The 27649-nt window shown below is 34.8% G+C and overlaps 1 protein-coding gene across 5 annotated transcripts in view; it reads left to right on the forward strand.

Annotated features, from left to right (window-relative positions):
• The window catches only part of LOC119767097 (protein CBFA2T2), a 169547-nt gene that overhangs the window by 133984 nt on the left and 7914 nt on the right, over positions 1-27649 (forward strand). For 3 of the 5 annotated variants that reach the window (XM_038254723.1, XM_038254722.1, XM_038254724.1), the window contains 2 exons: positions 21069-21544; positions 24661-24807. In XM_038254723.1, the coding sequence (XP_038110651.1) occupies positions 21069-21544; positions 24661-24807 (623 nt within the window). Of the gene's footprint in view, positions 1-20448; positions 20666-21068; positions 21545-24660; positions 24808-27649 lie in introns of those variants that run through there. The other 2 variants (XM_038254719.1, XM_038254721.1) reach the window with 1 other exon arrangement.

A 27649-nucleotide genomic window follows, 5' to 3' on the forward strand; every position in this document is an offset into this window, starting at 1 on the left:
AACCAGCCAATTGGCTCCCTTTTTCCAAAACCCCCTAAATCAGGACTCATCGAAAAGAGAAAAAAAACCCCAATGAAACCAGAAAATCGGACGATGAGAAGGGAAAACTTTTGCTATATGGTAATCGCTGAGGCGTATTATTAGTTTTTATGCTGCCACATTGGCTGGCACCCGGACTAGCTAGTAGTAGTTGATGGCACTGTGTGTGCGATGGCCACCCCCTACCCCCTCTAATAGGAGGTGGTTGAACCGTTTCGGACATATACACAGAAGCAGCAGCAGCAGCAGCGCTAGCCAGATCATGTGCGGTCAGTAATTTTTAGGAGTCGAAATAATTTCCAAGCTGCCGCCCAAAATTATCGAGTTGAATAAATTATGAAATTGGGGATTTTTCTTTCGCTTTTTGGTTTGAATTTTTTGGGAAGGAGGGATATAGATGGGAAGGGGAATCGTTTTTACCGCAGAATAAACTAATTGGTTTTGGAAACTGTTCTTTGATTAGGAAACCGCAGGAAATTGAATAATTAGATTATTTTGGGGGATTTGATACCCAATTTGTTTCAATTGACGCACCGTTTGTGGTTTGATGATGTGGAAGTTTTATTTAATTTAGTTTTGAGTTGCATTCAAAAAATGAGTTATCATGAAATGTCTAGCATTTTATTGCCTTTGCTTAAATTTTCAAAAAATAAATTTAAAACATTAACAAATCTGAACACGTTTGAAAAACTCAGAATGCTGGGAAAACGGATTAATTCTTATCAAAATTAGTCTTTTTTACCATTTTCTTAAAACACTCAACTTAATCATATCGTTCCAAACCAGTTTCAAATCCAGTTCTAATTTGTTAAAAATGAGAAAAAAATGTGATGATTTTGTGTAGGTATTTAAATCTTACAAACAAATGATTTATCATTACTAAAAAATTGATTTAAAATGATATCGAACTAATTTAAGAATAATAAATTTTCTCTCTGAATTTTTGGAGCATTTTTGAGGGGGTGCCACTTTTTTATTATTTTCACTTTTTTTATTATTTTCAACGGCCTATGCTGCTCATGGTCCAAAGTAGGGCCATATACGCTATGCATAAAAGTATCATATCAGCAATTCTCTACGTTTTCGCAAATTCACTTTTCATTGTACTTTTTTTTCTTGAATATGGAATTTTTGCTTGATTTCGTTTCTTTGGCAAAATTGTAAGTCCAAGTTCAAATCATAGGACTATTTGAAATAAATGGGTACACGGATTTTGAATTTTGAATATTTTCAATAAATTTTTACTACAAAATTTCGATTTTGATAAGCTTTACCTCCTTATTTTTTTTTTCATTTTTTAATATTTACTTAGAAAAAGTCAGGGATTATCAAATTTTAAAATTTGTAAAAAAAATGTTTAAAAATCATATGGCTTATTAAAAACAAACTTTCAAATCTAAAACTAATAGATTCTAATCGTTTTAATTGAATTGTTTCATCCAAAAATTGAAATTGTAGAGAATTTAGCTCAGCTTTTCAAAAATATTTCTGCCAGGAATGTGTAACTTGCCGAAAAACTAAATTTCATAAATACAACAATTTCACCAATAGAACAACAGTTGGCACATTTTGTCCACAGAAATTTGAAAAAAATCGAATAAATTAAAATTATTCAAATTCGTGTATCGTGTAAAAATCCCAAAGATATTCTTATTATTAGGACTTAAGAATTCAGATGACAAAGTTTCATTCAAATAAAAAAAATAATACAAAAATTAAAATAATAAGTTTTTAATTTCGACTTTAAACACAACAAAAATCTTTTTGCACGAAAATTTATGCATTAAGTTTTAGTTTTTGGTTTTATTTTAGAGTATCAAAAAAGACACTTTTTGAGCTCATCAAAGGTTAAAATCATTTAGCAGAGTTGACAATTTTTTGAATAAATCATGATTTTAGGAAAGCTTTGAAAACATGGTCAAAACTAGAGCGTCCAATTTCCCGTTCCGGGAAAAAAAATTCCCGGGAATTCCCGTAAAAATTTATTTCCCGTTTCCGGGAAATTTATAAATTTCCCGGGAATTCCTGAAATGTAAGCAGAAGTACACAATTTCTTAATATTTTGGAGCCATTTTTTTGAATGCTATAGAAAAAATGAAGAAACCTTGCTTAATGAAAATAAACTCTTACAATTCAGGTAAACTTTTTAAAGAATAATTGGATATCGAATATAGAATATTTAAACCCTTTACCGCCAAAGCAAAATTGAGATTTTTTTACAAGAAGAATTCGATCAAAAAAATTAAATTTTAAGTAAAAGAATTATGGAGCACTGGTGCATTACAGGGTGTTAGAAGGTTTAACATAAAAAAGGTAGAGGGATGATGTCAATTTATCTTAGAATTTAAATCATGTTTTCGTTCTATGAAAAAACATTTAACAGAAGTCAATTATAAACCTGAAAACCATGTGGAAAGAAACATTACAAAATCATTTAAAAACTACTTTGTATTGTTTAAGAGATGCCCGAGAATGCAAAAATAGTTTAAAAACTTGCACCCAATATGTGAAAATATTGAGTTGTTTGATGTAAAACAAACACGAGAAGTTTAATTTTTAAGGAAAAACTAAAAAGCTAAACCATTTTGTTCAAGAGCTGAAACCAGCATAACTTGGCTTAGAAAAGTTATTTATTATGAAAAAATAAATTTCTGAATGATTTTATTCGATTCAACAAAATGTGTCAAACCATACCTTCATACCATCTCAGAAACCAATGGTCCGATTATCATTGTTAATACGTAAAACATTCGTGAAACATTTTGAAAATTTTTAAATCAGGACTAACATTTTAAAAGGGCCAAACATTGAATATTACGCCCATTTAAAATGCTAGTCTTGATTTAAAAAAATTATTTTTTTTCGAAAAGATCGGAAAATTTTACGAATGTTTCATCTATTATTATTGATAATCGGACCATTAGTTGCTGAGATATCGTCATTGAGCAGTTCTCTAGGATTTCGGTCATTCGATTTTTTTTTGTATTTTTTAATCCGACTTAAACTTTTTTGGTGCCTTCGGTATGCCCAGAGAAGCCATTTTGCATCATTAGTTTGTCCATATAATTTTCCATACAAATTTGGCAGCTGTCAATACAAAAATGATGTATGAAAATTCAAAAATATGTATCTTTTGAAGGAATTTTTTGATCGATTTGGTGTCTTCGGCAAAGTAGTAGGTATGGATACGGACTACACTGAAAAAAAATGATACACGGTAAAAAAAATTTGGTGATTTTTTTATTTAACTTTTTATCACTAAAACTTGATTTGCAAAAAAATACTATTTTTATTTATTTGTTTTTTTTTTATATGTTTTAGAGGACATAAAATGCCAACTTTTCTGAAAATTCCAGGATGTGCAAAAAATCATTGACCGAGTAATAAATTTTTTAATCAATACTGAATTTTTCAAAAAATTGAAATTTTGGTCGTAAAAATTTTGATAAAGTGCACTGTTTTCAAGTTAAATCCATATTTAGGTGACTTTTTTTTTTAAATATTCGAAGTTTTTCATTTTTTTGAATTAGTGCACATGTTTGCACACCTTTGAAAAAAATATTTTTGAAAAGCTGAGAAAATTCTCTATATTTTGCTTCTTCGGACTTTGTTGATACGACCTTTAGTTGCTGAGATTTTTCAATGCAAAGGTTTAAAAACAGGAAAATTGATGTTTTCTAAGTCTCACCCAAACAACCCACCATTTTTCAATGTCGATATCTCAGCAACTAATGGTCCGATTTTCAATGTTAAAATATGAAACATTTGTGAAATTTTCCGATCTTTTCGAAAACAATATTTTCAAAATTTTCAAATCAAGACTAACATTTTAAAAGGGCGTAATATTGAATGTTTGGCAAGCATGAAACATCGATTTTTTTTAAATATCGCTATTTTTTTCAAAAATTCATATTTCGGCGGCAGATTTTTTGAACATGTTTCTTTATGGCTCAAAAGTAGCGGATTTTTGTCCCCTAAAACATATCAAAAAATCTCGAATAAAAAAAAATACGAATTTTGAGAAATTGAGTTTTAGTAAAAAAAAAGTTGATTTAAAAATCTGCAATTTTTTCCGTGTACCAATTTTTCTTCTCAAAAGTCTTCAACAATACCTAAAACTTGGCCGAAGACACCAAATTGATCAGAAAATTCACTCAACAGTTTCAGTTGTTTGAATATTCACATACCATTTTTGTAAAATTGTATGGAGACTTGTATGGGTGAACCAATGACGCAAAATAGCTTATTTGGTCATAGGGAAGGCCCCCACAAAGTTTGAGCCAAATCAATAAATACAGATAAAAGCCATTTCCGGTTTTGGTAGAGAATTGCTCATAGAGGAAAAATTTAAATAATTCAATAGGAAGTCATCAAACAAGTTTCTGTCAATTTTTTTGCAAAATTGCAAATTAAATGGAAATAAGATCTGATCTTTAACAAGCCATACATACGAGAGTTTTGTATAAGATTTAAATGTCAATTGATTTTTGATAATTTAAAATGTAATTCATATCATGATATTTTCCCGATCAATGAAAATACCTCGAGAATCAGTTATAAACAGTTCAACCTGTTCACACCTTAAATTGACCTATTAGTGTCCCACACCCCTACAACACCACACCCATCACTCTCTTCCGTGGGATCTATTTCCAGAGTGGCATTTCTTCCGCCCGTACCAGCCCCTCTGTAAAACGTGGACCATTTGCCCAAGCCACGGGGAAATGTCTAATAATACCAGCCGACCAGAAACGGGCCCCTCCACGTGTGTCCCCCTCCAAACTTCAGGTGGGACGGGTCTAAATATAAACCTCGTTCCTCTCACCTGGAACTATGAGTGATCCAAGGGGGTGCGAGGGGAAGGGAAAAGTTCACCTCCAGATTTAGAAGACAGAATGTCAGCACTTGTCGTTGGTTCAACGAAAACATTCACACGTACGCGTGGTGCGCACACACACACACACAGCTAAAATGGCAGAACAAATGGTAGCCTGGTGGTGGCAATCAGGTTAGGTAAGCGATAATAATTCCTATAACTATAAGCTGTTCCGTTTTGTAACCCCACCCACCCCGACCCCCCCAACTCGGAAGAAAACCAACCAAGAAGTGAAATGTCTGTTTGTACAAGACTTGAACCCTGGTCCGCCCCGGAGCCGGCTGTCGGTGGATGGAAAATGCTTTTCTCAAATCGTTTACGTTGTGGTTTCGAGGACAGGTGTTAATGTAAATTTATCATTCATACTTTTCCTTACCGCACACCGTTACTAAATGTCGTCCAAGAGTGAGTGGAATGGGAAGGGGGGAGGATCGAGCAGGTCGTCAATCATTCATGGGGGCTCCCCTCCCCGCCACTGTAAATGAGGCAGGTTGTAAATTTTTCATCCCTAATTAGAGACGCTCTGGATGGGGCAGGTTAGAAATGGTGACGACATTTCACAGTCAAAATTGAACATGTCATGGATTGTGGTGGATTTGTTGATGGGTTTGTCGATTATCATGTTCAATCCTAGAGATTTTTTTTTTTTTTTTTTCATTTAATTAAAATCATTCTTTTTAAATCAGTAAATCAGTAGTATTACTACTAGAAACAGTTAAAATCTTACATTAAAAAGTTCATTGCTCATGGCCTACATCAAGGAAACCTGCATCACATACGAAACCAAACGCACTCGAAACCACACTTTACAAAACGCTTTCCTGCAGAAGCCACCAAAACCAACAGCCAGCCAGTCAACACCAGAAGCTCCGTGGAGAGCAATAGAAAACAGAAATCTGCCATAATGAAAAATCTGCCAGGCGCTCCTCTTCGCAGAATCTGGTTCTGGTGTCCTGACTTTTTTGATGATGGTGCTGGTGGTGACGATGAAGGCCACCACCTGAGGGGTGGGTCGGAAGTAACGCAAAGAATGTCTGGTGATTATCCCCAAGAAGTAGAAGAAGATGACGACGACGACTTTCAAAGCCAGTCCAAAGTCGTAGAGACCAGACGTGGCATCGTACGGGGGTACGCAGCATCTGCTGGCCAGTCTCGTTACGACCGTGTGTCTGGTGGTCCCCAACAGCAGCTACCCCGGGGCCAACGGAACTGCTGGTTCTGCTGGTCATTGGACCATTGGAGTTTGAGTTATGTAAGGTTTGGGATGTTAGGATGACCGATGATTTTTGAAAATTACAATTCTTCAATTCTTCAATTCTTCAATTCTTCAATTCTTCAATTCTTCAATTCTTCAATCCTTCAATTCTTCAATTCTTCAATTCTTCAATTCTTCAATTCTTCAATTCTTCAATTCTTCAATTCTTCAATTCTTCAATTCTTCAATTCTTCAATTCTTCAATTCTTCAATTCTTCAATTCTTAAATTCTTCAATTCCTCAATTGCAAGTCACCCTAGTCCCGCATCCTGAACCCAACGGTCTCTGGCCAGTCGTCCTCCTCCTTCTCCTCCTCCAGCTCGGGAAGGCAGAGCAGTCCTGCAAGTGACGTTGAACCATACAATACCAATTTATAATGATTTGTGAATAATATTTTTCGTATTACGAGTGCGAAAAACGCTCGTCCACTGGCACTGTGCTGGCGGAAAAGTAGAACCCCCCTCCAAGGCCGGTCGTCCGGATATTAGCCCAGCTGGTGCGGTCGACACTGGTTGGTCGGTGAAATCTGGACCAATTGTTATCACCAAGCGTTGTACAAAAGAAGTGGAGAGGAGAAAAAAAAACTTCCAACACACCTTGTCTTTCCCAGCTCAACGCCAGAAACGTGTTGGTTCTTTAGAGCAGCCCGGCGGCGCAGCAGTTACACAGGACAGTATTGGGAGAGCTTTCACGGTTCTGTGTCCTTTCCGAGCTTTGGTTCACACCAAGTGACCGTGCCAAAGCTGGAAATTAGAGTTTGAGGGTGGGAGGTTTGAAAAGTAAACAACTCTTGAAGAATTGAAGAATTGAAGAATTGAAGAATTGAAGAATTGAAGAATTGAAGAATTGAAGAATTGAAGAATTGAAGAATTGAAGAATTGAAGAATTGAAGAATTGAAGAATTGAAGAATTGAAGAATTGAAGAATTGAAGAATTGAAGAAATAAAGAATTGAAGAATTGAAGAATTGAAGAATTGAAGAATTGAAGAATTGAAGAATTGAAGAATTGAAGAATTGAAGAATTGAAGAATTGAAGAATTGAAGATTTGAAGAATTGAAGAAATAAAGAATTGAAGAATTGAAGAATTGAAGAATTGAAGAATTGAAGAATTGAAGAATTGAAGAATTGAAGAATTGAAGAATTGAAGAATTGCAGAATTGAAGAATTGAAGAATTGAAGAATTGAAGAATTGAAGAATTGAAGAATTGAAGAATTGCAGAATTGAAGAATTGAAGTTAACTCAAAAATTTAAATTTCAACAATTTCCTAGTGAATTCCTGTAACTTCCACAACAAACCAAAATTTGCCAGCCTTTCCAGGAACTGCCTCTGGCTGCAGGTGGCAGCTGTTGGCTGGTTTGGGGCAATATTTGGTCCGACCCGCACACAACACCAATTTCTGGCTGCTGCTGATGGCCCTGGGCTTTCTCTGATTGTCGTCATTTACCCCCGTGGCCACAAGCGGCCGGACCAAGTGACGCAGCTGTTGTAATGTGCCCAGGAGTCCCGAATTCCGGGCGGGACGTGATGCCTTGATGTTGTCCGGGTTTGGTACTGAAAGTACACAAATAGTGTATATTTGGAAGATGTAATTTTGGAAGGTTGAAAATTACCTCTTTTATGATGTAATTTTACCTCAATTTGGACTAAAAGAGTAACTTTATACCAGAAAAAATAAATAAACCAGAAAAAGTAAAATTTCACATTTTCAGAGGTAAAATTACATATTTTTTTCTGACATAAAAATGTACCCCTTTTTATATGTAAAATTACCATGATTTTTTTTACTATGTAAATCAATAATTATTTTTTCAAATTTGTTTTAGAAAATGTGTATCTGGTAGGGTTGTTCATTGATATTGCCTCTCACCTAATTCCCTATGTAATTTTATTATGATTTATGAAAAAAAAATAATCACATAACAACGGATGTCAATTTACGTTTGAGAAAATAAGAAAAAAAGGAAAAATCAAGTCATTCAATTTCCATAAACTTCTAAGTGTAAAAAAAACTCGCCCTTTCATAAAATTTCAGGTGGTCAGCTCAAACGTGAAGAAAGGAAAAGGTTCAAACCCAACAACTTTTGTATAGTTCAAACCGAGCCCACCTGACTAGAACAGACACACACACATCCCGCGCACAAAAGAAACCCTCCGGAAGAAGAAGAACCCAAACACTACCAACCAAACAAACATCAACAACAGCGCCGGAAATGAGGGAAGCACACTCCACCGCTGAAAATCTAAAGAAAACAAACCGGAAAAAGTTTTCCGCGGTTCGGCGCACTTTTTTTCTTCAAACCCCTATTGTTTTGTGGGGATTGGTTGTGTGGTTGTTTGTTGCTGGCAGATTCTCTTTCATGATCTTGAGAAGGTGTACGTACCTGCGAGAAGGAGAAGCTAACAGAAAAAAAAAACTTGCATGAATTGTGAAAAGTTGTTTTTGCTGCTCCTCCCCCCTCCGTTGGCACCTGGTGGTGTGTGCGTGCAAGTGAAGGATGAGCTTTTTGGAGAGGTATGGGATGGGGGGCGGTTGGAAAAGTTTGTTTTGTTTTTAAGTCACGATCACAACAGCAGCAGCCACCGAGTTCCGGGTCGTAAATTGTGGGCAAATGACGTACAGTTTCCGGGCGGGCTCAAGATCAGTTCAATTCTAGATTTTTATTTGAAAAGGTCCTTAAGATATAGGAAATCTCACAACCTATTAGATCTTTTGAAAAACTCTTGAATTGTAGCAAGCGTTTGATTTCTTGAAATAAAATTTAGTAGTTTTTTTTTAGTTAGGCTGGCACAATTTTTTTTTCTATAAATCTATCGGCCATAATCTTATTGCCGATAATTAACGATAACTCATTTTTTAAATCTTTCTAAAATCGAAAAAAAAACAACCATATTCTGTTAAATTTTCAATGCTTTCACTTAATTTATTTTTTTTTGAAAATGTAGTAAGTTGCTGAGCTTAAATGCTCAAAATTGTTCACAAAATAGGGCCAATATTTTTCAAAGTTTATGTCGGATCCCCCTTCTTCAAAATTGGTTTCCAAAAATGTAAAATTATCATATAAACCTAAAATATGACCAAAAATCGATATTTTGGCAGTTTGGCTCAATTTAGAGTGCAGATTCAGATTCAACGAGCAAAATAACATGTGAAAACTTTTAGGTGAACATTTTTTTGAATTTCGTTAGAGTGGTCCCATACACTTTTCCCAGCGATTGTACAGCTGGAATTCCTCTAAGACAAAAAAATGTTAAAAGATGAAACATTCTTGAAATTTACCGATCTTTTTGAAAAAAATATTTACATAAATTGAAATCAAGACTAACATTTCAAAAAGACCAAACATTCAATATAACGCCCTTTTTGAATGTTAGTCTTCATTTTAAATTCTCGAAAATATTTTTTTCGATAAGATCGGAAAATTTTACGAATGTTTCATGTTTTAACATTGTAAATCGGACCTTTAGTTGCTGAGATATCGACATTAGAAAATGGTTGGTTGTTTGGGTGGGACTTAGAAAACATCAATTTTCTTGTTTTTAACCCTTTGCATGGCAATATCTCAGCAACTAAGGGTCGTATCAACAAAGTCCGAATAAGCAAAATATAGAGAATTTTCTCAGTTTTTAATTTTTTTTTTCAAGAGTGGGCAAACATGGGCACTACTTTTTAAAAATCAATAACTGCGATTATTTTGAAAAAAAAGTTAAATAAAAATGGCTATAACTTGAAAACGATGAACTATATTAAGATTTCACTTAAATACTTTTTGATTGCAAATTCAATTTTACATCAAAAAATGAAATTGAATAATTTTTACGAACAACATTTCGATTTTTTGAAAAAAAATTGTATTGATTCAAAAAATCATAACTCGGTCAAAGATTTTTTGCCCATTCTGGAAATTTCAGAAAAGTTAGCATTTGATGTCCTCTAAAACGTTCCAAAAAATAAAATAAAAAAATAAAAATAGTTTTTTTTGCATATCAAGTTTTAGTGACAAAAAGTGAAATTAAAAATCACCAAAAAAAAATTTACCGTGTTTCATTTTTTTCTGTGTAGTTCATATCCATACCTACAACTTTGCCGAAGACACCAAATCGATCAAAAAATTCCTTCAAAAGATACAGACTTTTGAATTTTCATACATCATTTTTGTATGGACAGCTGCCAAATTTGTATGGAAAATTATATGGACAAACTAATGATACAAAATGGTTTTTTGGGCATATCGAAGGCACCAAAAAAGTTTTAGCCGGATTAAAAAATACAAAAATAAAAAATAAAAAAACCGATTCCGTAGAGAACTACTCAGTTATCTTCCGTTGTTGGCGATAAAATTATCGCCGATAGAATTTTCGAAATAACGATAGGGGAGATGGGGGTAAGACGGCCACCCTAAGGGACAGTCTAATAAAATTTACACAACAGATTATTTTGATCTCAAATTACGTACATATTGTTCTACTACTAGTCCATTATAGAAATGACATAAATTAGTTGGTTTAAAAACCAATTTTCAATACTTTTCAGCAATTTTTAAAAAATAATTGAAATCGTATATATATGAAATACGCGGGGTAAGACGGCCACCCATGTGGGGTAAGACGGCCAATGCCATAAATCAACTTAATAACTTTGCTAAATCCACCCAAACACCTACATGGTTGGTTCAACAGACTTCTCTGAACATCATAACTATTTTGGTTGAAAAAAATCAGGTTTCAAATATGAAGAAAAATGCTGTTTAAAAAATTTCATATTTTGGCTCAGTGAATTTCATATTATTGCGACCACATTTTATGAAAAACTATGATTTTTTACTACAAAACAAACACAATTTGATACAAAAAAAAATAATTTGTGTATTTCGATTAGAATAAGTAAATCAAAATTATGTAAACAATATTAAATTAGCGATTTTTATGAAAAGTTTGATAGGATTTCATACTATTCAATGAGTTTAGCTATATCACAGTAAAGAATGTTGTCGAAACGGTAGTTAACAGCATTTTGATTAAAAATGGATAGTTTTATTGAAAATGCTTTTCCTTTATCTACAAATATGTCTTAATAGTCAAAAACCATCAAAAATATAACCTATATCAAATAAAATCTTCAAATTACGGGTGGCCGTCTTACCCCCGGAGAAGGTGGTTCATCGCATTTTTTGAACTTTTTCGAGGGACATAATCTAGGGAAAACTTCAATTTAACATGAAAAAATATTTGAAGATAGAAAAACATATTGTTATTTAACAAAAATGCCTAAGTTGTAATTCATGAAAATTACATCCAGTTTCAAGTTCAAAAATTATTTGTTTATTTTGAGCTATTTTTATACTATATCAAACAATATTTCTGGCAAAGGTGACTCCATATGCATTATTTAGCATGAGGAACAGTATTGCTGAATATTTTAGTAATATTCATTAGTATACTTATTAAAACAGTGGGAGGGCCGTCTTACCCCGCCTGGCCGTCTTACCCCCAGCTCCCCTAATGATAGATTATCGTTATCGTCCTGACGATAACGTTAACCATTATTCCCAAGTAAAAATTTTTTTTAAGAGTTCTACAAGAGCTCTTCAAGATAACTACAGCATAGCAATTTGGACCGCGGTAGGATAAAATGCTCTTCAAAACTTCTTTAGGAGTTTGGAAGAGTACTTGAAGAGCATTTTATCCTACCGCGGTCCAAACTGCTATGCTGTAGCTATCTTGAAGAGCTCTTGTAGAACTCCTGGGAAAAAATGTTACTTGGGATTGCTATCGTTAGACGATAATATTATCGACGATAATTCTTTCGATTAACAACCTTGCTGGACAGGTGTGGAATGTATTTTAAAACACACTTCCATTTAAATGTTAAATCCGTGGCCTTTAATTTAATTTTTTAACTTTCACTCCCACGGCATTGGTGAGACTCGAAAAAATTTCAGAAACTACCGTCTTCTTTCGAAAGTACTTAAATTTTTATCATTTCAATATTGGTATCAAATGAAGCGAAATTGTGTATGCTTTTCACCTTATTAGATTTTTTTGTAAGTACAAATTTTCCACAAAATACCGTATTTTTTTAAAATACTCAATTTTTAATAATTTACAATATAGGTTTCAAACGATGCGAAATTTGTGATTCATTTTCACAATATCAGACTATTTTTTATATCATACTCGAATTAAAAAAAAAACGTATTTTTACGAAAGTACCCAAAATTTTCATAATTTGCACTTTGGGTATCAAACGAAGCTAAATTTGGTATGCTTCATAAAAAAATTGCTTAATTTTCAGCCGGACCCTAAGATGACAGTTTTCGTGAGTTGCGCGTATTTACCGACCATTAAATACGCAACTCGAAATTTGCATGGGAAACTTTTTTTTTCGTGACGGCTTTCGCGGCACACTCACTTCATCTGTTCTAGAGTTTTTTTTAAGAAAATGATTCCAAACTGCTTATTTTGTTGTTTCAAACCGAAACAAGGCAAAAACTATATTTATTTAAATTATTCGCAATTTTCAAAAGTTTGGCTAGATAATAACGAAGGCCGCCATCTTAGGCCCACTGGGCACACAGAAAGGGGTAAGCTCCGATTGTATGGGAGCTGTCAACATGCTCCCGGGTTGTTCATTTTATAACCACATTACTAATTAAGAAAATTTAAGTAGGTATTCAAACACGTTATTTTGGGATTGTGATTTACAAAATAACATAATAAGTTGAATAAGCATAGAATTGTTGGCTTCGTTTGATACTCATATTGCAAATGATGGAAATTTGAGTACTTTCGAAAGAATAGTCAAATATTATGAAAATGCGTAGTAAATTTCGCTCTGTTTGATTTCCGAATTTAAAATTTGTTTAAAATCATGCAACTTTGAGTATTTTAGAAAAAATATTTTGGTATCTTAAAAATTATGGGAACTATCTATATATCTTATATGTTTATTCTCCTGAATTACTGTCTTAATGAATATATACAATAAAACCTTAATTTTTTTAACAATCAAACTGTCACAGGATTGTGTCCGTAAGTTAAAAAATTTTTGAATAAGAAAACAACAACTTTGTTGGTTCCGGTGTACTAAAAAATTACCTGTTTTGTTAAATGAAAAAATGAAATTAAACCGATTTTAAACCAAAAAAATTACAACAAAATTTCATCACCAAACATCGCATTCCCCCAATTTCACCCAAGTACACAATCACAATTTATCACTGCCTTCGCCCAAAAGTTTGCCTTTCAGCTATGTCTTTGAAACATGGCACGACGCAAATCCGTCCTCTCGACACTGCTGCCGCTGCTGCTGCTGATTCTGAAATCTCTCAAATAATCCTGTTCGCATTTATGTTTGTCCATCTTGGACGAGTAGGAAGGACACGTGTGATGTGGGCAGGGGCGTTACTTATTTTCAAGTGCTTGTGACTTTTTAATTAGTTTAAATTATTGTTTAATTTTATTTTTTTAATATGTTAAGTTGATTGATAACAATCTTTTTCAAGCAATTTTATTTTTAAAATGCTATTTAAAAAAGTCAGAACGCCAATGCCCAGCATGCACTTCCAAGTCCGCTGCCATGTCAGCGTTTTGCCCTGGTCCTGGCGAATCTCACGCCAATCAAGGATTCGTCCAGAGGACAAATGTTGATGCTTTTGAAGCTGATCCTTCACGAGCATGCAACGCACACACACACACAGTTACTCACATTTCCTGTCACAATAGATTACGATTGAATCTAAAGCTCCTTCTGCACTTCCTCTCAAAATTACCCCCACGAACGAAGGACGACGACGTCTTCAGGATTTGTCCAGGACGTTTTCTAACAAGGAGCATAACTAGGACGACGACGACGGGCCAGCATTATCCTTCCTCCAAACATGCACACACAGACACACATGTGGAATTTATGATCGAATAAGCGAACGCCGCAGCTGCGACATTTCCGCAAATTGTGCACACTCTGCTCTCAGCGTCGTCGTTGTTGGGCGATGGTGGGCCCTTGCCTCGATGGATTAGAACTGGGAGGTTTGGGGTTAATTGGATCATCTCGTACATTTTGTATGACTGCATCAAAATATACTTTCTTATAATTTCACTGCCGGCCACACTAAAATTGTGTTCAAAACAAAGTTTAAGTCAAAGCATGACAGATAACCTTTTTATTTTTTAAATCAATTTGAGATTTCCTTTAAACTGTTTAGCTGAAACAAGTACAGACCATTTCAGATGCTGGACCCTAACTGTAACCGAAACTCTTCCCTTCTGGTAGCGGCTGTTGTTACCAGAAACCTCTGCTGAAGGCACTCTAATGCAATCCGTTGAAGTGCCTAAACCCAGGCCAGTCAACCGCGTTAAGCCTTGTTTACTGCAAACTGCTTAGTGGTTTGCGTGATTGGTCATAAGATATCGAAACCAGTTAAATTGAATCTAAATTTCTGTAATTTCAGAAAAAATGTTAATGCAACAGCTCAATTTACAGAATCAAAAAATGAAACAGAAACACCAAAAAATAAACTTAATTTCTTAAAAAAAAAAAAATCACACGCCAAAATCCTTGTGCCACATAGTCCTGGCTAAGTTAGCTGCATCAGATGCATCCGAACGCGAAATGTTACTCTACCCGAGCTGGCTAACCAAAACTAACAGCGACCGCAACGCTCTGCAACGGCAACGAGAAAGCATAGTTTTGAACAATTATAAAAATTTTTGGAACACCTGCACCACCTGTGGGTTAATTTACGAACAGCGGTTGCCAATGCAGCTCCAAGATTTGAGGGAAAAGCTGCTTGCATAAGATGAGTTGAGTTGAGTTGAGTTGAGTTGAGTTGAGTTGAGTTGAGTTGAGTTGAGTTGAGTTGAGTTGAGTTGAGTTGAGTTGAGTTGAGTTGAGTTGAGTTGAGTTGAGTTGAGTTGAGTTGAGTTGAGTTGAGTTGAGTTGAGTTGAGTTGAGTTGAGTTGAGTTGAGTTGAGTTGAGTTGAGTTGAGTTGAGTTGAGTTGAGTTGAGTTGAGTTGAGTTGAGTTGAGTTGAGTTGAGTTGAGTTGAGTTGAGTTGAGTTGAGTTGAGTTGAGTTGAGTTGAGTTGAGTTGAGTTGAGTTGAGTTGAGTTGAGTTGAGTTGAGTTGAGTTGAGTTGAGTTGAGTTGAGTTGAGTTGAGTTGAGTTGAGTTGAGTTGAGTTGAGTTGAGTTGAGTTGAGTTGAGTTGAGTTGAGTTGAGTTGAGTTGAGTTGAGTTGAGTTGAGTTGAGTTGAGTTGAGTTGAGTTGAGTTGAGTTGAGTTGAGTTGAGTTGAGTTGAGTTGAGTTGAGTTGAGTTGAGTTGAGTTGAGTTGAGTTGAGTTGAGTTGAGTTGAGTTGAGTTGAGTTGAGTTGAGTTGAGTTGAGTTGAGTTGAGTTGAGTTGAGTTGAGTTGAGTTGAGTTGAGTTGAGTTGAGTTGAGTTGAGTTGAGTTGAGTTGAGTTGAGTTGAGTTGAGTTGAGTTGAGTTGAGTTGAGTTGAGTTGAGTTGAGTTGAGTTGAGTTGAGTTGAGTTGAGTTGAGTTGAGTTGAGTTGAGTTGAGTTGAGTTGAGTTGAGTTGAGTTGAGTTGAGTTGAGTTGAGTTGAGTTGAGTTGAGTTGAGTTGAGTTGAGTTGAGTTGAGTTGAGTTGAGTTGAGTTGAGTTGAGTTGAGTTGAGTTGAGTTGAGTTGAGTTGAGTTGAGTTGAGTTGAGTTGAGTTGAGTTGAGTTGAGTTGAGTTGAGTTGAGTTGAGTTGAGTTGAGTTGAGTTGAGTTGAGTTGAGTTGAGTTGAGTTGAGTTGAGTTGAGTTGAGTTGAGTTGAGTTGAGTTGAGTTGAGTTGAGTTGAGTTGAGTTGAGTTGAGTTGAGTTGAGTTGAGTTGAGTTGAGTTGAGTTGAGTTGAGTTGAGTTGAGTTGAGTTGAGTTGAGTTGAGTTGAGTTGAGTTGAGTTGAGTTGAGTTGAGTTGAGTTGAGTTGAGTTGAGTTGAGTTGAGTTGAGTTGAGTTGAGTTGAGTTGAGTTGAGTTGAGTTGAGTTGAGTTGAGTTGAGTTGAGTTGAGTTGAGTTGAGTTGAGTTGAGTTGAGTTGAGTTGAGTTGAGTTGAGTTGAGTTGAGTTGAGTTGAGTTGAGTTGAGTTGAGTTGAGTTGAGTTGAGTTGAGTTGAGTTGAGTTGAGTTGAGTTGAGTTGAGTTGAGTTGAGTTGAGTTGAGTTGAGTTGAGTTGAGTTGAGTTGAGTTGAGTTGAGTTGAGTTGAGTTGAGTTGAGTTGAGTTGAGTTGAGTTGAGTTGAGTTGAGTTGAGTTGAGTTGAGTTGAGTTGAGTTGAGTTGAGTTGAGTTGAGTTGAGTTGGACCTTGATTTGACTTTAAACACATACAAATAAATAAATCAGAATCATCTTATGCGTGTTTGCATGACCGTGTGCCAAACCAGCTGCAGTCATGCACCACATGTCAAACCGGTTCAAAACCGGCGCTCAGCTTGCTGCAACCGAGAACAAACGATGGAAAAACCTTGATGGAAAATCGAGTTTCCACACTGTGTGTGCTGGTCGTGCACGTGAAAATTAGGGGATCGTGACCTATTTTGATCGTTTATGTTTTTTTAAGAAACTGATTCAAATTTTAAAAAAAGCATGCACTGTATTATGTTTTGAGATGAATTAAATCTAAAATAAGTGTCGGGTGTTATTTCCGACTTGAGGTCCCCAAAACCCCCTCGGTCCAGGCCAGGTGCTGCCGCTGACTGGCAGTGCCAGACACAAAAACATTCACCTGCTGCTGAAACTGCTATTTGCCACCCCGTCAACGGCGAGGGGCGCGCCACTTTTTCCCATATCCAATCACACTGTATGTAACTAATTATAAAACTGTCATAACCAAAAACTTTGCGCTGAATAAATTTACTGCAAAAACCCGTCACCGGCGTCGTCACATCTGTTGTTGGGAGCGCTGCGGATTATGGTCCACCCGGGATGAAATGCGGGTGCTGATGGAGCTGAAGGGAAGGGGAAGGGGGCACGAAGTTTGTTTTCAATTTAATTTCAATATAATTTTGAAATAGATTTTTGCGTGTTATAATAACATCAGTCACCTGCCAGGAACCGAGCAAATCTGGCCTTTTTTTAGGTGAACGTATTTGTACAGCTGTGCTCGCAGGTTTAACACATTTCAATCAGCTAGAAGCTTTTACAAATTCACAGAAGGCGTTCACTACACCCATAGTAGAAAGCCGAGAGAATAGTTCTACCAAAATTAAGCGGTAGAATAAACCTCTCGCGGGTGATCATCCACCAGATTGTGTTTATTTGTTCATTGAAACAGTTCATCCCATTGAGTGGTCAAAGGCGCGGTTCGATATATCAAAGGTCCTGGGTTCGAGTCTCCATATCGGCACTTTTTTTTGGTAGATGAACTGTTTTGTAAATGAACCCATGAGAATAACGCTCTCGTCAATCTCAGGATTTTTCCTCTGTGTCCGTTCACAGTACCTTCAAGCTACCAGATCGTGTTTTTTATTCTCTCTGATGGCGCTGCCTAACTGTGGGTGTAGGGATCTTCAAATATGTCATTTTTTTTCTCGTTCAATTCTGGAGTTTTTTTTTTTTAAAAAAGGTCCAATATACCAAATTTCCACTTTTTGCTTTTTGGGTGTTTTTGAAACCGCCTTGAGTCAGGGGTATTAAAAAATACCCAAAAAGCAAAAACTGAAAATTTGGCTTATTGGACCTTTTCAAAAAAAAAAACTCCAGAAATGAGCTTATATTAAGGAACAGTACAGGAACATACAATTCAGTAATCAAAGTATCTAATTATTTTCAATTGATTATACTCCTTTTTTTATAAAAAAAATTAAGCTTCTTGGGATTTTTTTTGAACCCCCTGGTTTTTGGCCGGATTTGGAGGGAAAGGGGGCAACATAATCTTTGAAAAATATTTGCAACGGCATACACATTCCTAATTTTTTTTTCCCCCAAAGAGTTTTTTCAAGTCTTCTAATTCCAATCTGAGACTCAATATTGTGAAAAATTAGGAGTTTCTTGGTCTCCACTTAAAATAAAAGGAAATGGAAATGGCGATTTTTTTTATAATTTCAATATCATAAAAAACGATTTCATTTTGTTATATTTATGAATTTATAAATAGAGTAATTTTTGAAAATATCGAAAAAAAACGCGACAATTCTTTAAAAAATTATATTTTTCTTTAAGGGTCGCATAAATGAATTGAATCATATTTTCTAACACTTTTTTTTTATTTTTTATTCAGATGAAATAAATTGAAAAATTGTTTATCTGATCTTTGAAAAAAAAATACGACAAAATTTTTAAATTCAATAAAACTTCAGTTTTCACCAAATTTAAAATTCTTTTCACTTTTTTAAACTACTTGAGAAAAATACTTTAAGTTTTGATTCTGTTTTATTTCATCACATTGCAAAAATATTTGCAACAAAAACAACTTAAATTGAGCTGTTGTTTAAAGGTAAATATTCAAAAAAAATTAAGCTTTATTCATAAAAACATTGCAAATATTATTTTTTTCAAGTTAAATATTCCAAACATTCAATATTACGCCCTTTTGGAATGTTAGTCTTGATTTGAAAATTTTGAAAATATTGTTTTCGAAAAGATCGAAAAATTTCATGAATGTTTCATATTTTAACTTTGTAAACATCAATTTTCCTGTTTTTAAACCTTTGCATGGCAATATCTCAGCAACTAAGGGTCGTATCAATAAGTCCAAAAATGCAAAATATAGAGAATAATCTCAGCTTTTCAACAATATTTTTTTTGGAAAGGTCAGCAAACATGTGCACTAATTTTTAAAAAAATGAAAAACTGCGACTATTTTCAAAAAGTTACCTTAAAATTACTATAACTTTAAAACGGTGCACTGTATCAAAATTTTACTGAAGTACTTTTTAATTTCAAATTTGATTTTACCTCGAAAAATGAAGTTGTAAATTTGTTGACCAATATTTCGATTTTTTGAAAAAATCTGTGTTGATTCAAAAATTCATAACTCGGTTAAAGATTTTTTGCACAACCTGGAAATTTCTGAAAAGTTGGCATTTAATGTCTTATTAAACACATAAAAAAAGAGTTTTTTTTTTTTCAAATCAAGTTTAAGTGACAAAAAGTTATCTTAAAATAACCAATTTTTTAACCGTGTATCATTTTCTTTTCAGTGTAGTCCTTATCCATACCAACAACTTTGCCGAAGACACCAAATCTATAAAAAAAATTCCTTCAAAAGATACAGATTTTTGAATTTCATAATTTCATTCAAATTTTTGTCGATAAGGTTCAATAAACCAATTTCGTTTTTGTTTGCTTTTATGTTTTTTTTTAAATATGTACAGTAGACTCTCTGGTTGTCAATATCTAACGGACTGTTGAGGAAGAGAAGCATCAGTTTGCAGAACGATGCAAAATGAAGACTCGATTGGAATTTATATTTTCTTGATACCCAAGGAGGGAATCATGACAACGCCCAGCAAACAAAAACAAACAAATGTCAAGCACCCTTCAAAGCTTCGTTTCTCAACGAACAATGTCTGTGCAAGCCATGAGAAAGTGAAATTATTGCTTATTGCGAGATAAAATCACGTTTCTCCATCGCTGTGAGTGACAGGACACTATTGCCGCCTAACTACCGCAATATAAAAATCAGCCTGTTGAACTGAAATTCTGCGTTGATTTGGCTGTCAACCTGGTTTGTTTTGAATATTTTCCAAAAATTCAGCTGAAAACTCAAGGCAACCTTTGACAACGGCCAAAAATTTGTTCTGCGATTGTCATGCGGCTGTCATGCGACCATTATCTTGCGGTCGTATCACCGCGCGTGAACTCTAATTATTAACGCCCGCAGTAATATTATTTTTTAAAGCAAAAAGAATCCAAGGGACCTTCGAGGAAGAGATCCTTCAAGCTAGAGAAAATATTGAGGAATGAAGAGAATCAAACTATACAGTTTGAAGAGGCTGAAGAGTTCATCGGTACATGGAGCAATATTGATATCGAGAAGATCGACAGCCAGAGAGTCGACTATACCTCTTACTGAAGACAGTTTAAAAATACCCAAAAAAAATCTGGTTATGCGAATTCTTCTTTTGAATTTTGATCGCAGCAACCCGGAAAATTTGAAATGAAAATTTGACTGCCTGACGTGAAGATATTTCGAGGACTGCCATAAGATCGCAGTAGCCTTGTTTTCTTAGTCCGATAGAAGTGAATCTGTCAGTTTGTCAGTCTTTCTCGGTTTTTCAACCTGCGACAATTTGTGAGTGTTAATTTCGCCATGAGCCGCGAGATTTATCAAAATGCACGAAAATACTTCACGTGGAACGATAAGCTCAAGCGATTCAAGTGTACCGTTAGTGGGTGCAACACGCTCGGGTTCCTGAAAGATCACGCGGGGAACTTCAACCGGCATCTTGCCAACGTCCATCCGGAACTGGCCCAGAAGCTCAAGGTGCCAAACCGGCGGAAGAGCTATGCAGGTATTTGGGACTTTTCAAAAGGTAAAGCAACATGTTAGTGAAAATGATTGCAAATTTGTTGATTACCCCTTCTAGTGCAGAATTTCACGTTCTTTGAACAACTCGCTCAAACTATGAGAACCTTCAACGGGGTTTCCTCTCTCTATACAGCAATGAGTTTGATTGAAATTTCAATTAATTTTCTTTTCTCTTTCACGTTAACACTGTTCCTGTCGCCCTTTTCACTCTTTCCAGGGGGGAGATCCAACAAAACACACACACACACACACCCTCACAATACTTGTCACTTGTCACTAGCATTAACTCATTATTTCGTCCCGCGCGACCTTCTTCCTGCTCCCCTCTCATCAATAGAACCTTTATCTCATCCCTACGTTTATTCTCTCTTATCCCCAACCACCAGGTAAGGAGCAGTGCCGAACGCCAGATTCGCCGGAAGGTGCCCGCGTGGTGGCGCCACGGTCCCCCATATCGCCCCACATCCCACCGCCACATCACAGCGGCCTGGTTCCGCAGCAGCCACCACCGCCACGGTGTCCCACCGGTGGCCAACCCACGACCACGGGAACACCGGGAATCACCGGCAATGGGCGTCACGGGAGTTCGTCTCCCCCGGGGCACGAGGCGCGACTCCTGAACGGAAGTGGCGGCAGCACCGGAGGAGGTGGCGGGGGTGGCGGAGGCAGTGGGGGAAGTCTCGGTTCGATTACGCCCCCGCCGGTCATCACGTCGGCGGCGGCCGCCGCTGCAGCCGTTGCCCAGCAGGACACGGCCAAGCTGCTCAAGATACGGCGCTTTCTGGGGGCGCTGGTGCAGTTCGGGCAGGACACCAACGTCGATATCGGGGATCGGGTGCGGTCGCTGGTGCTGTCGTTGGCGGTGAGTTTTAACTATTCTACATACCTTGTTAAATGTTTCTGAGAATTGATTTATTGAAAATACATTTCTAGTGTTTTTTTAGAAGGTTTTATAAACCAAATTTTTAGTTTTTGCTTTTTGGATGTTTTTGAAATCACCAATTAAAAAACACCCAAAAAGCAAAAAATGAAAATTTGGTTTATTGGACCTTTTCCTTTTAATACCAGTGCTGAAAAGTGCTACTTTTATTTTGAACATTCATTCTAGATTCAAATAAAAAAAATCCAAATATGTTTTTTGCTGAGTTTATATTTTAAAGTCGTCGAAAAAAAGATCTTAACAGTCTAGACTCGATTATCCGAAGCCTCGATTATCAGAAGTTTCGATTATCCGAAGTTCGATTATCCGAAAGTTTGTATAGGACTTCGAATAATCTAATTACGAACATTTTTTTCTTTTTCTTGATTTAAACATGAACTTCGAGTTTTGCTACCCCATTTTAGTCAAATTTGAACAGTTGATTGCCTGTTAAATAATAGACTACCATATTGGCCGCCGTCTTGGATTTAAAAGATTTAAATTACTTTAACGTAGGTTACAATAAGGTCATACTTAAGCTCGACAATAAAAAAAATAGGCAACGAAAAATTTTTTTTCCGTGATTCGATTATCCGTAGTGAAAATTTTCTGAGGCCTTCGGATAATCGAGTCTGGACTGTATGACATTTCAGCATAATCGATTATTTCATCTTTTCATAATTCCCTGAAAAAGCTAAACAAATAATTATGTTCTTCACAAATTGTTCAAAGTTTGACTGGAGATTATGAAATAGGCACAAAACTGTCAGAAAAAAGTTGAATCAAATTCATCATAATAAATACATAAAGAAAACTATAAACCTGAAAAATAACAAACAAGAGAAACAAAGTTTGTCTCAGATCCACAAAACAACATTCTAAGTTACAATGAGTGCGTCCATCTCGAAATTTCCTGAAACATAATTTCCGGGATTTTTCCAATCCCGAAAATTCTCGAATCCCGGGATATTTGAAATATTTTTTCCGATTTTCCTGAAATTGAAAAAAAGGGAATATTATGTTCTATTATCAAAATTCGTGGTAAATTAGTTAAGGAGTTGAATACATAATTATTGATGGAAATTTATAAGTATTTTATTTTTTTCTTGTAGGAAATATATCAGCATTAAATTGGTTTTGCTAAGAAAAATTGTTGAAAATTTTGTGTATCGATTATGTATTAGGTCTAACATGATCTGTCGGCAGATTTTTTTTAATGTTTCAAAAATTGTGCAAAATAGTGCAAAATTATTTAACTAATGAATTTTAAATTATAAGTAAATCAATAATATGAGCAATTCATTTCGAGATTTTTTAAAGGTCAAATATTCAATATTATGCCCTTTTAAAAGATTGGAAAATTATTTTAACGTTGAAATTCGGACCATTAGTTGCGAAGATATCGATATTATGAAATAGTGGATTGTTTGGGTGAGACTTAAAAAACATCAATTTTCCTGTTTCTTAATCTTTACATGGCAATATCTTAGCAACTAAGGGTCGGATCAACAAAGTTCAAAAAATCAAAATATGGGTCATTCCACCTGAAGCCCTATTTATTTTTTAAATTTGACCTCACCATCGTATTCCCCGTCCAATTTTACATAAGAATCACTTATCGACAAAAAGGAATATGTTTCGTTCCAGAGATATCGAATTTTAAAGTTTTTAGTATTTGAGATTACCTAAATTAGCTACACTCGCCGCATATATAGAATTTATTCAAAAGTGGGCAAACATGGGAACTAATATTTAAAAAAAATGAATAAATGCGACTATTTTCATAAGAGTCATCTAAATACGGTACACATTATCAAAATTTAATTAAAATACTTTTTGATAGCAAATTTACATCGAAAAATGAGGTTGTACAAGACTGAAAAAGTGACATTACACCAGAAAAGTGGTAAAATTACACATTTCCAGATACATTTACATCTTTTTTCTGACATAAAAGATGTACCCCTTCCCAGATGTAATATTACCTTGATTTTTTTTTTCTGTGTGATAAAGAAATACAAAAATTTAACAAAAAAGACGATTTCGTAGAGAATTGCTCATATTTTAAAATAAAAACGATGGAAATTATTTTAATTTTAAAGAAATTTTTGATTTTAATTTATAACTTATATTCAAAAATAAAATGAAAATTTTAATACTTGAAAACGGATTCGTTTGAAGATTTTGTCGATCTTAGATTGGAAGCAAATTTGAAACCTTCTATTTAATTAGATTTTCATTTCTGCAATATTTTTAATATGAGATGTTTTGTAACATTTTTTGTTCCAATTTCAATAAGTTAATTATTTTAATACGATTCAAAAAACATCTTAGGCCATTTCAATTTCGTAATAAGTATATTATTTTTAAGTAAAAATTATTAATTATTTACAGATTCTGAATTTTTGGATTACAGTTCTATAAATTCTTTGACATTTTACAAATTTGTGAAACTTATAACTGCTTATAACTGTAATGATGCGTTTCATTTTGCCTAAATATTTTTAAAATTAGGCTTACAACTTAATGTTTTAAATTTTTAGTCATTTTTGAGCTTTTTTTAATTTCCTGTTCTATTACTCAATGCTTTTTTGAATATTTCATCACCACTATTTTGGCCACCATCTTAGATCAAAAAAACCATCTTGGATCAACTAATTTTCAAATAACTTTAGAGCATTTTTGGGTTAAGTTTTGATCTCAAGTATCCAAAATGAAACAACTTAAAAACATAGTTTCGTCTTTCAACCATCCAAAAATTTGATTTTTAAATCGAACAAAAAAAATTTTTTTTTGGAAATTTCAAGAATTCTCCGGGAAAACTCAAATATAGCTGGCATGAAAGGGTTAAAAGCTTTAAAAAACATGAAATCCAGCGTGCAGGGAATTTATTGAAAGAAAAAACAATAAAATGAAACACTGCAGAATATTAAAAAATATGTGTTTTGTGTTGTTTGACTAAATAAAACTAAAGTTTACAAATAACAAAACAAGTGAAAAAACACCTATTAAACAAAAAAATAATATAATCCGTTTTTGTTTCATTTTTCCGATTCCAGAGCGGCGGTCTCACCGTGGAGGAGTTCCAGGTCGCTGTCCAGGAGGCCACCAACTTCCCGCTGCGCTCCAACGTGGTCCCCTTTCTCAAGTCGCACGTTCCGGTGCTGCAGCGTGAAATCAACCTCCTGTCCCGGGCCAGCAAGCAGGTGAGCATTATTCTAAGAACCAAAACACAAACAAAGAACTTTTATTCAAGCGAAAGCTTTTTTTTTATCTTTGGTTGTGGAGATTTTTTTTTTTAAATGGGTAAAAGTAGAGGGGATGAGGGACAATTGCAGTGTCCTTAACCGCCTCCCCCTTCGCAACCTCCTCTACAAACTTTCTTCAAATTCCTCAAATTCTGTTGATTCTCAAACAAGCATCAAGCAACAAAACAAGGACGTTTGCTACTGCTGACGACGAAGACGACGTGGTTTGACCCGAATTTCCAGCAGCATCAGCAGCAAGGACTTTTTTTTGTTCCAAGCCAAGCCGGTCCTGGGAACGGAAGCAAATGCTTGCTGATGCTGGTCCACGGCTCTGGAGACAACAACAGCGAGAGTCCCTCGGAGCAAAACATATAAGACTCTCTGTTTTTACTTTTTTGGTTTTGTTTTAGCCTCAGGTTTTGTGCGGGGTAATTTTGGAACAATTTCCTTTTTATTAGTTCTTAACAATTCAAAAGTTTTTTAAACAATTCGATCATTTCATGAATTGAAAAAAAAGTATTTTAAAGCTTGGAATGACATAATTTTCAAAGGAAAAGTTCAGTTTACCCCAATGGTCCCCTTAAATTTGCTTGCTTGCTGCTCTTGTTAGGAAGGAGGATATTTTCGAGTGCTTTTACGCACAATTCAGACACCGTGGGAAAGAACCTGATGCCGGCCACGAGAGAGAGTCGTTTGTTTGCTGCAGCAGCAACACGGGCGGGGGAAGAAGGTTTAAGTTGTTGGTTTTGAGGTTCGGGGTGGTGTTTGCGTATTTTTTTTTCGTTCTGTGTCCTGTTCTTTTGTTTGCATCATTTTTGATGAGCTTTAAATTGTTTCGTCTCGGAAATTATCGGGAAGATACGGTAGGAATGCGGTAAAATAATAATTGTGTTTTTGAATATTTAAACAAACATAACATATAACAACTTATTTCTATCATCCATCCTACTATGAGAAGCATAATTGATCCGGTTATAATTTTCATCAAAATATCTGAGATCGGCCCAAAAAACTCCGATATTAATACTTGACGTTGACCTGATCAAAAGTTGTAATCTGTTATGCTATCGTTATGAATACACACTTAAATTACTCATCCCTCTATTGCCTAGTTTTTTCGGTAACTTTTCCCCCCGTTTTCTGGAAGTCATTTTGAGCAGCTTTTTTTATTGTAAAAACATGTTTTTTTTTGTTTCTTCTTCTGATAATTTTTGGCTTATTTTAATCTGGGTGGGTCTGGGTGATCAATAGAGAGAATGCGTGATTTTTGAATGATCCCAGTTTGTTTACATCTGCAAAGTAGGATACTGTTCAAGCACAAGCATGACTTTTTTTCTCACTGGTAAATGAACTGTTTTATAATCAGCTGTATGTGATTTATTTTCTCTAGTTTTTTACTTTTTTTGCTGGAAAATTGTGTATGCTTTTGATTTCGATCGGTAAGAAGAGGTTGTTCAAAAAAAAATCAATAAAATAATAATAATCGATAACAATACTCTCTATTTTTAGCGAACAGTAAATTGGTTCCACTTTGACAGCTCAAATTGAGGCCGTTTTGCGGGGTTTTGAATTTCCCGAGAAACGGGAAAAATGTTTTTAAATCCCTGGAATTCCCGAGATCCCGGAAAATTAAAAAAAACAAAAAAATCTAAGTTTTCATTATATTTGTCATGTTTGTCATGCTCAAAATCAAAGAATTAGCTCAATTGCTGATTGCTGATAATCTACACTTCAATCTAAACGAGGAATGCAGTTTTTAGGTGGATTGAAAGATTTTCTTTTTTTTTTGTTGTGCTTTGGATTTTGAACGTACCAAATTTGTAGTCCAATGAGATTCAAATTAAATAATTCTTTTTTGTAAATATAAGTTTTTGCATTTCCGTCGTGAAACTATTTACTTTTCCTGTCATTCTTGAACGACGAAATAGCCTACTTTTCTGTACCAAAAATAACAGAATCGAATAGCAACACTTTTCAAAATAAATGCTGAAAAGTTCTACTTTTCAGCACTCAAATGGGTGCTGAAAAGTTGAACTTTTCAGCACTTGTTTCGAAAAGTAACACTTTTGAACATTTTTTTGATTTAAACGATTTATTGGCAAAAAAAAATAATGAAAATTTGACATAAAATTTCACTCAGTGTGTGTTTTTTGGAATTGCAAAAAATGTTATATGGAACTCGTTGCAAAACTTGATTTTTTCAGCACTCTTCGTATTTATCCAACTCGGTGAACCTCGTTGGATAAATGTACGACTCGTGCTGAAAAAATCCTCTTTTTGCAACTTGTTGCATAAACTACTATTTTATTTTTTATATGACAGGACTAGGAAATTATTTTAAAATGTCTAAAATAACATAAAAAAAAACAATGAAATAATGCCAGTCAATATAAAATTTTAAATAAATTTAGACTTTCACGCTTCATTTAATTTTTTAAACAAATTATCTTTAAGTCACGACCGCCAACTAGGAAAAATCGGAACTACAGTCTGAATAGGTACAGATGATATATGAGCAATGAATTTGGAAGCCGGTGTACTAATTGTTTAGTTCTGTTCCTATTTTAACCGAAATCAGTCAAAAAATCAAAACATTATGCAACAAAAAATACTAAAACACATGTCTTCGTTCAATACATTTGTCCTGTTTTGTCAAAGACGTTTGTTCAAAAATAAATTGAAATTAAAAATCATGAATAAACGTAGTCCTTTCAAAAATATATCAAATCAAATAGAAAATATTAGGCATTTTGCGGATCAGCAACTAAAATTTCAATAATTTTCCCTTATAAACGAAGTG

This window comes from Culex quinquefasciatus, chromosome 2, assembly GCF_015732765.1.
Source record: "Culex quinquefasciatus strain JHB chromosome 2, VPISU_Cqui_1.0_pri_paternal, whole genome shotgun sequence".
NCBI lineage: Eukaryota > Metazoa > Arthropoda > Insecta > Diptera > Culicidae > Culex > Culex quinquefasciatus.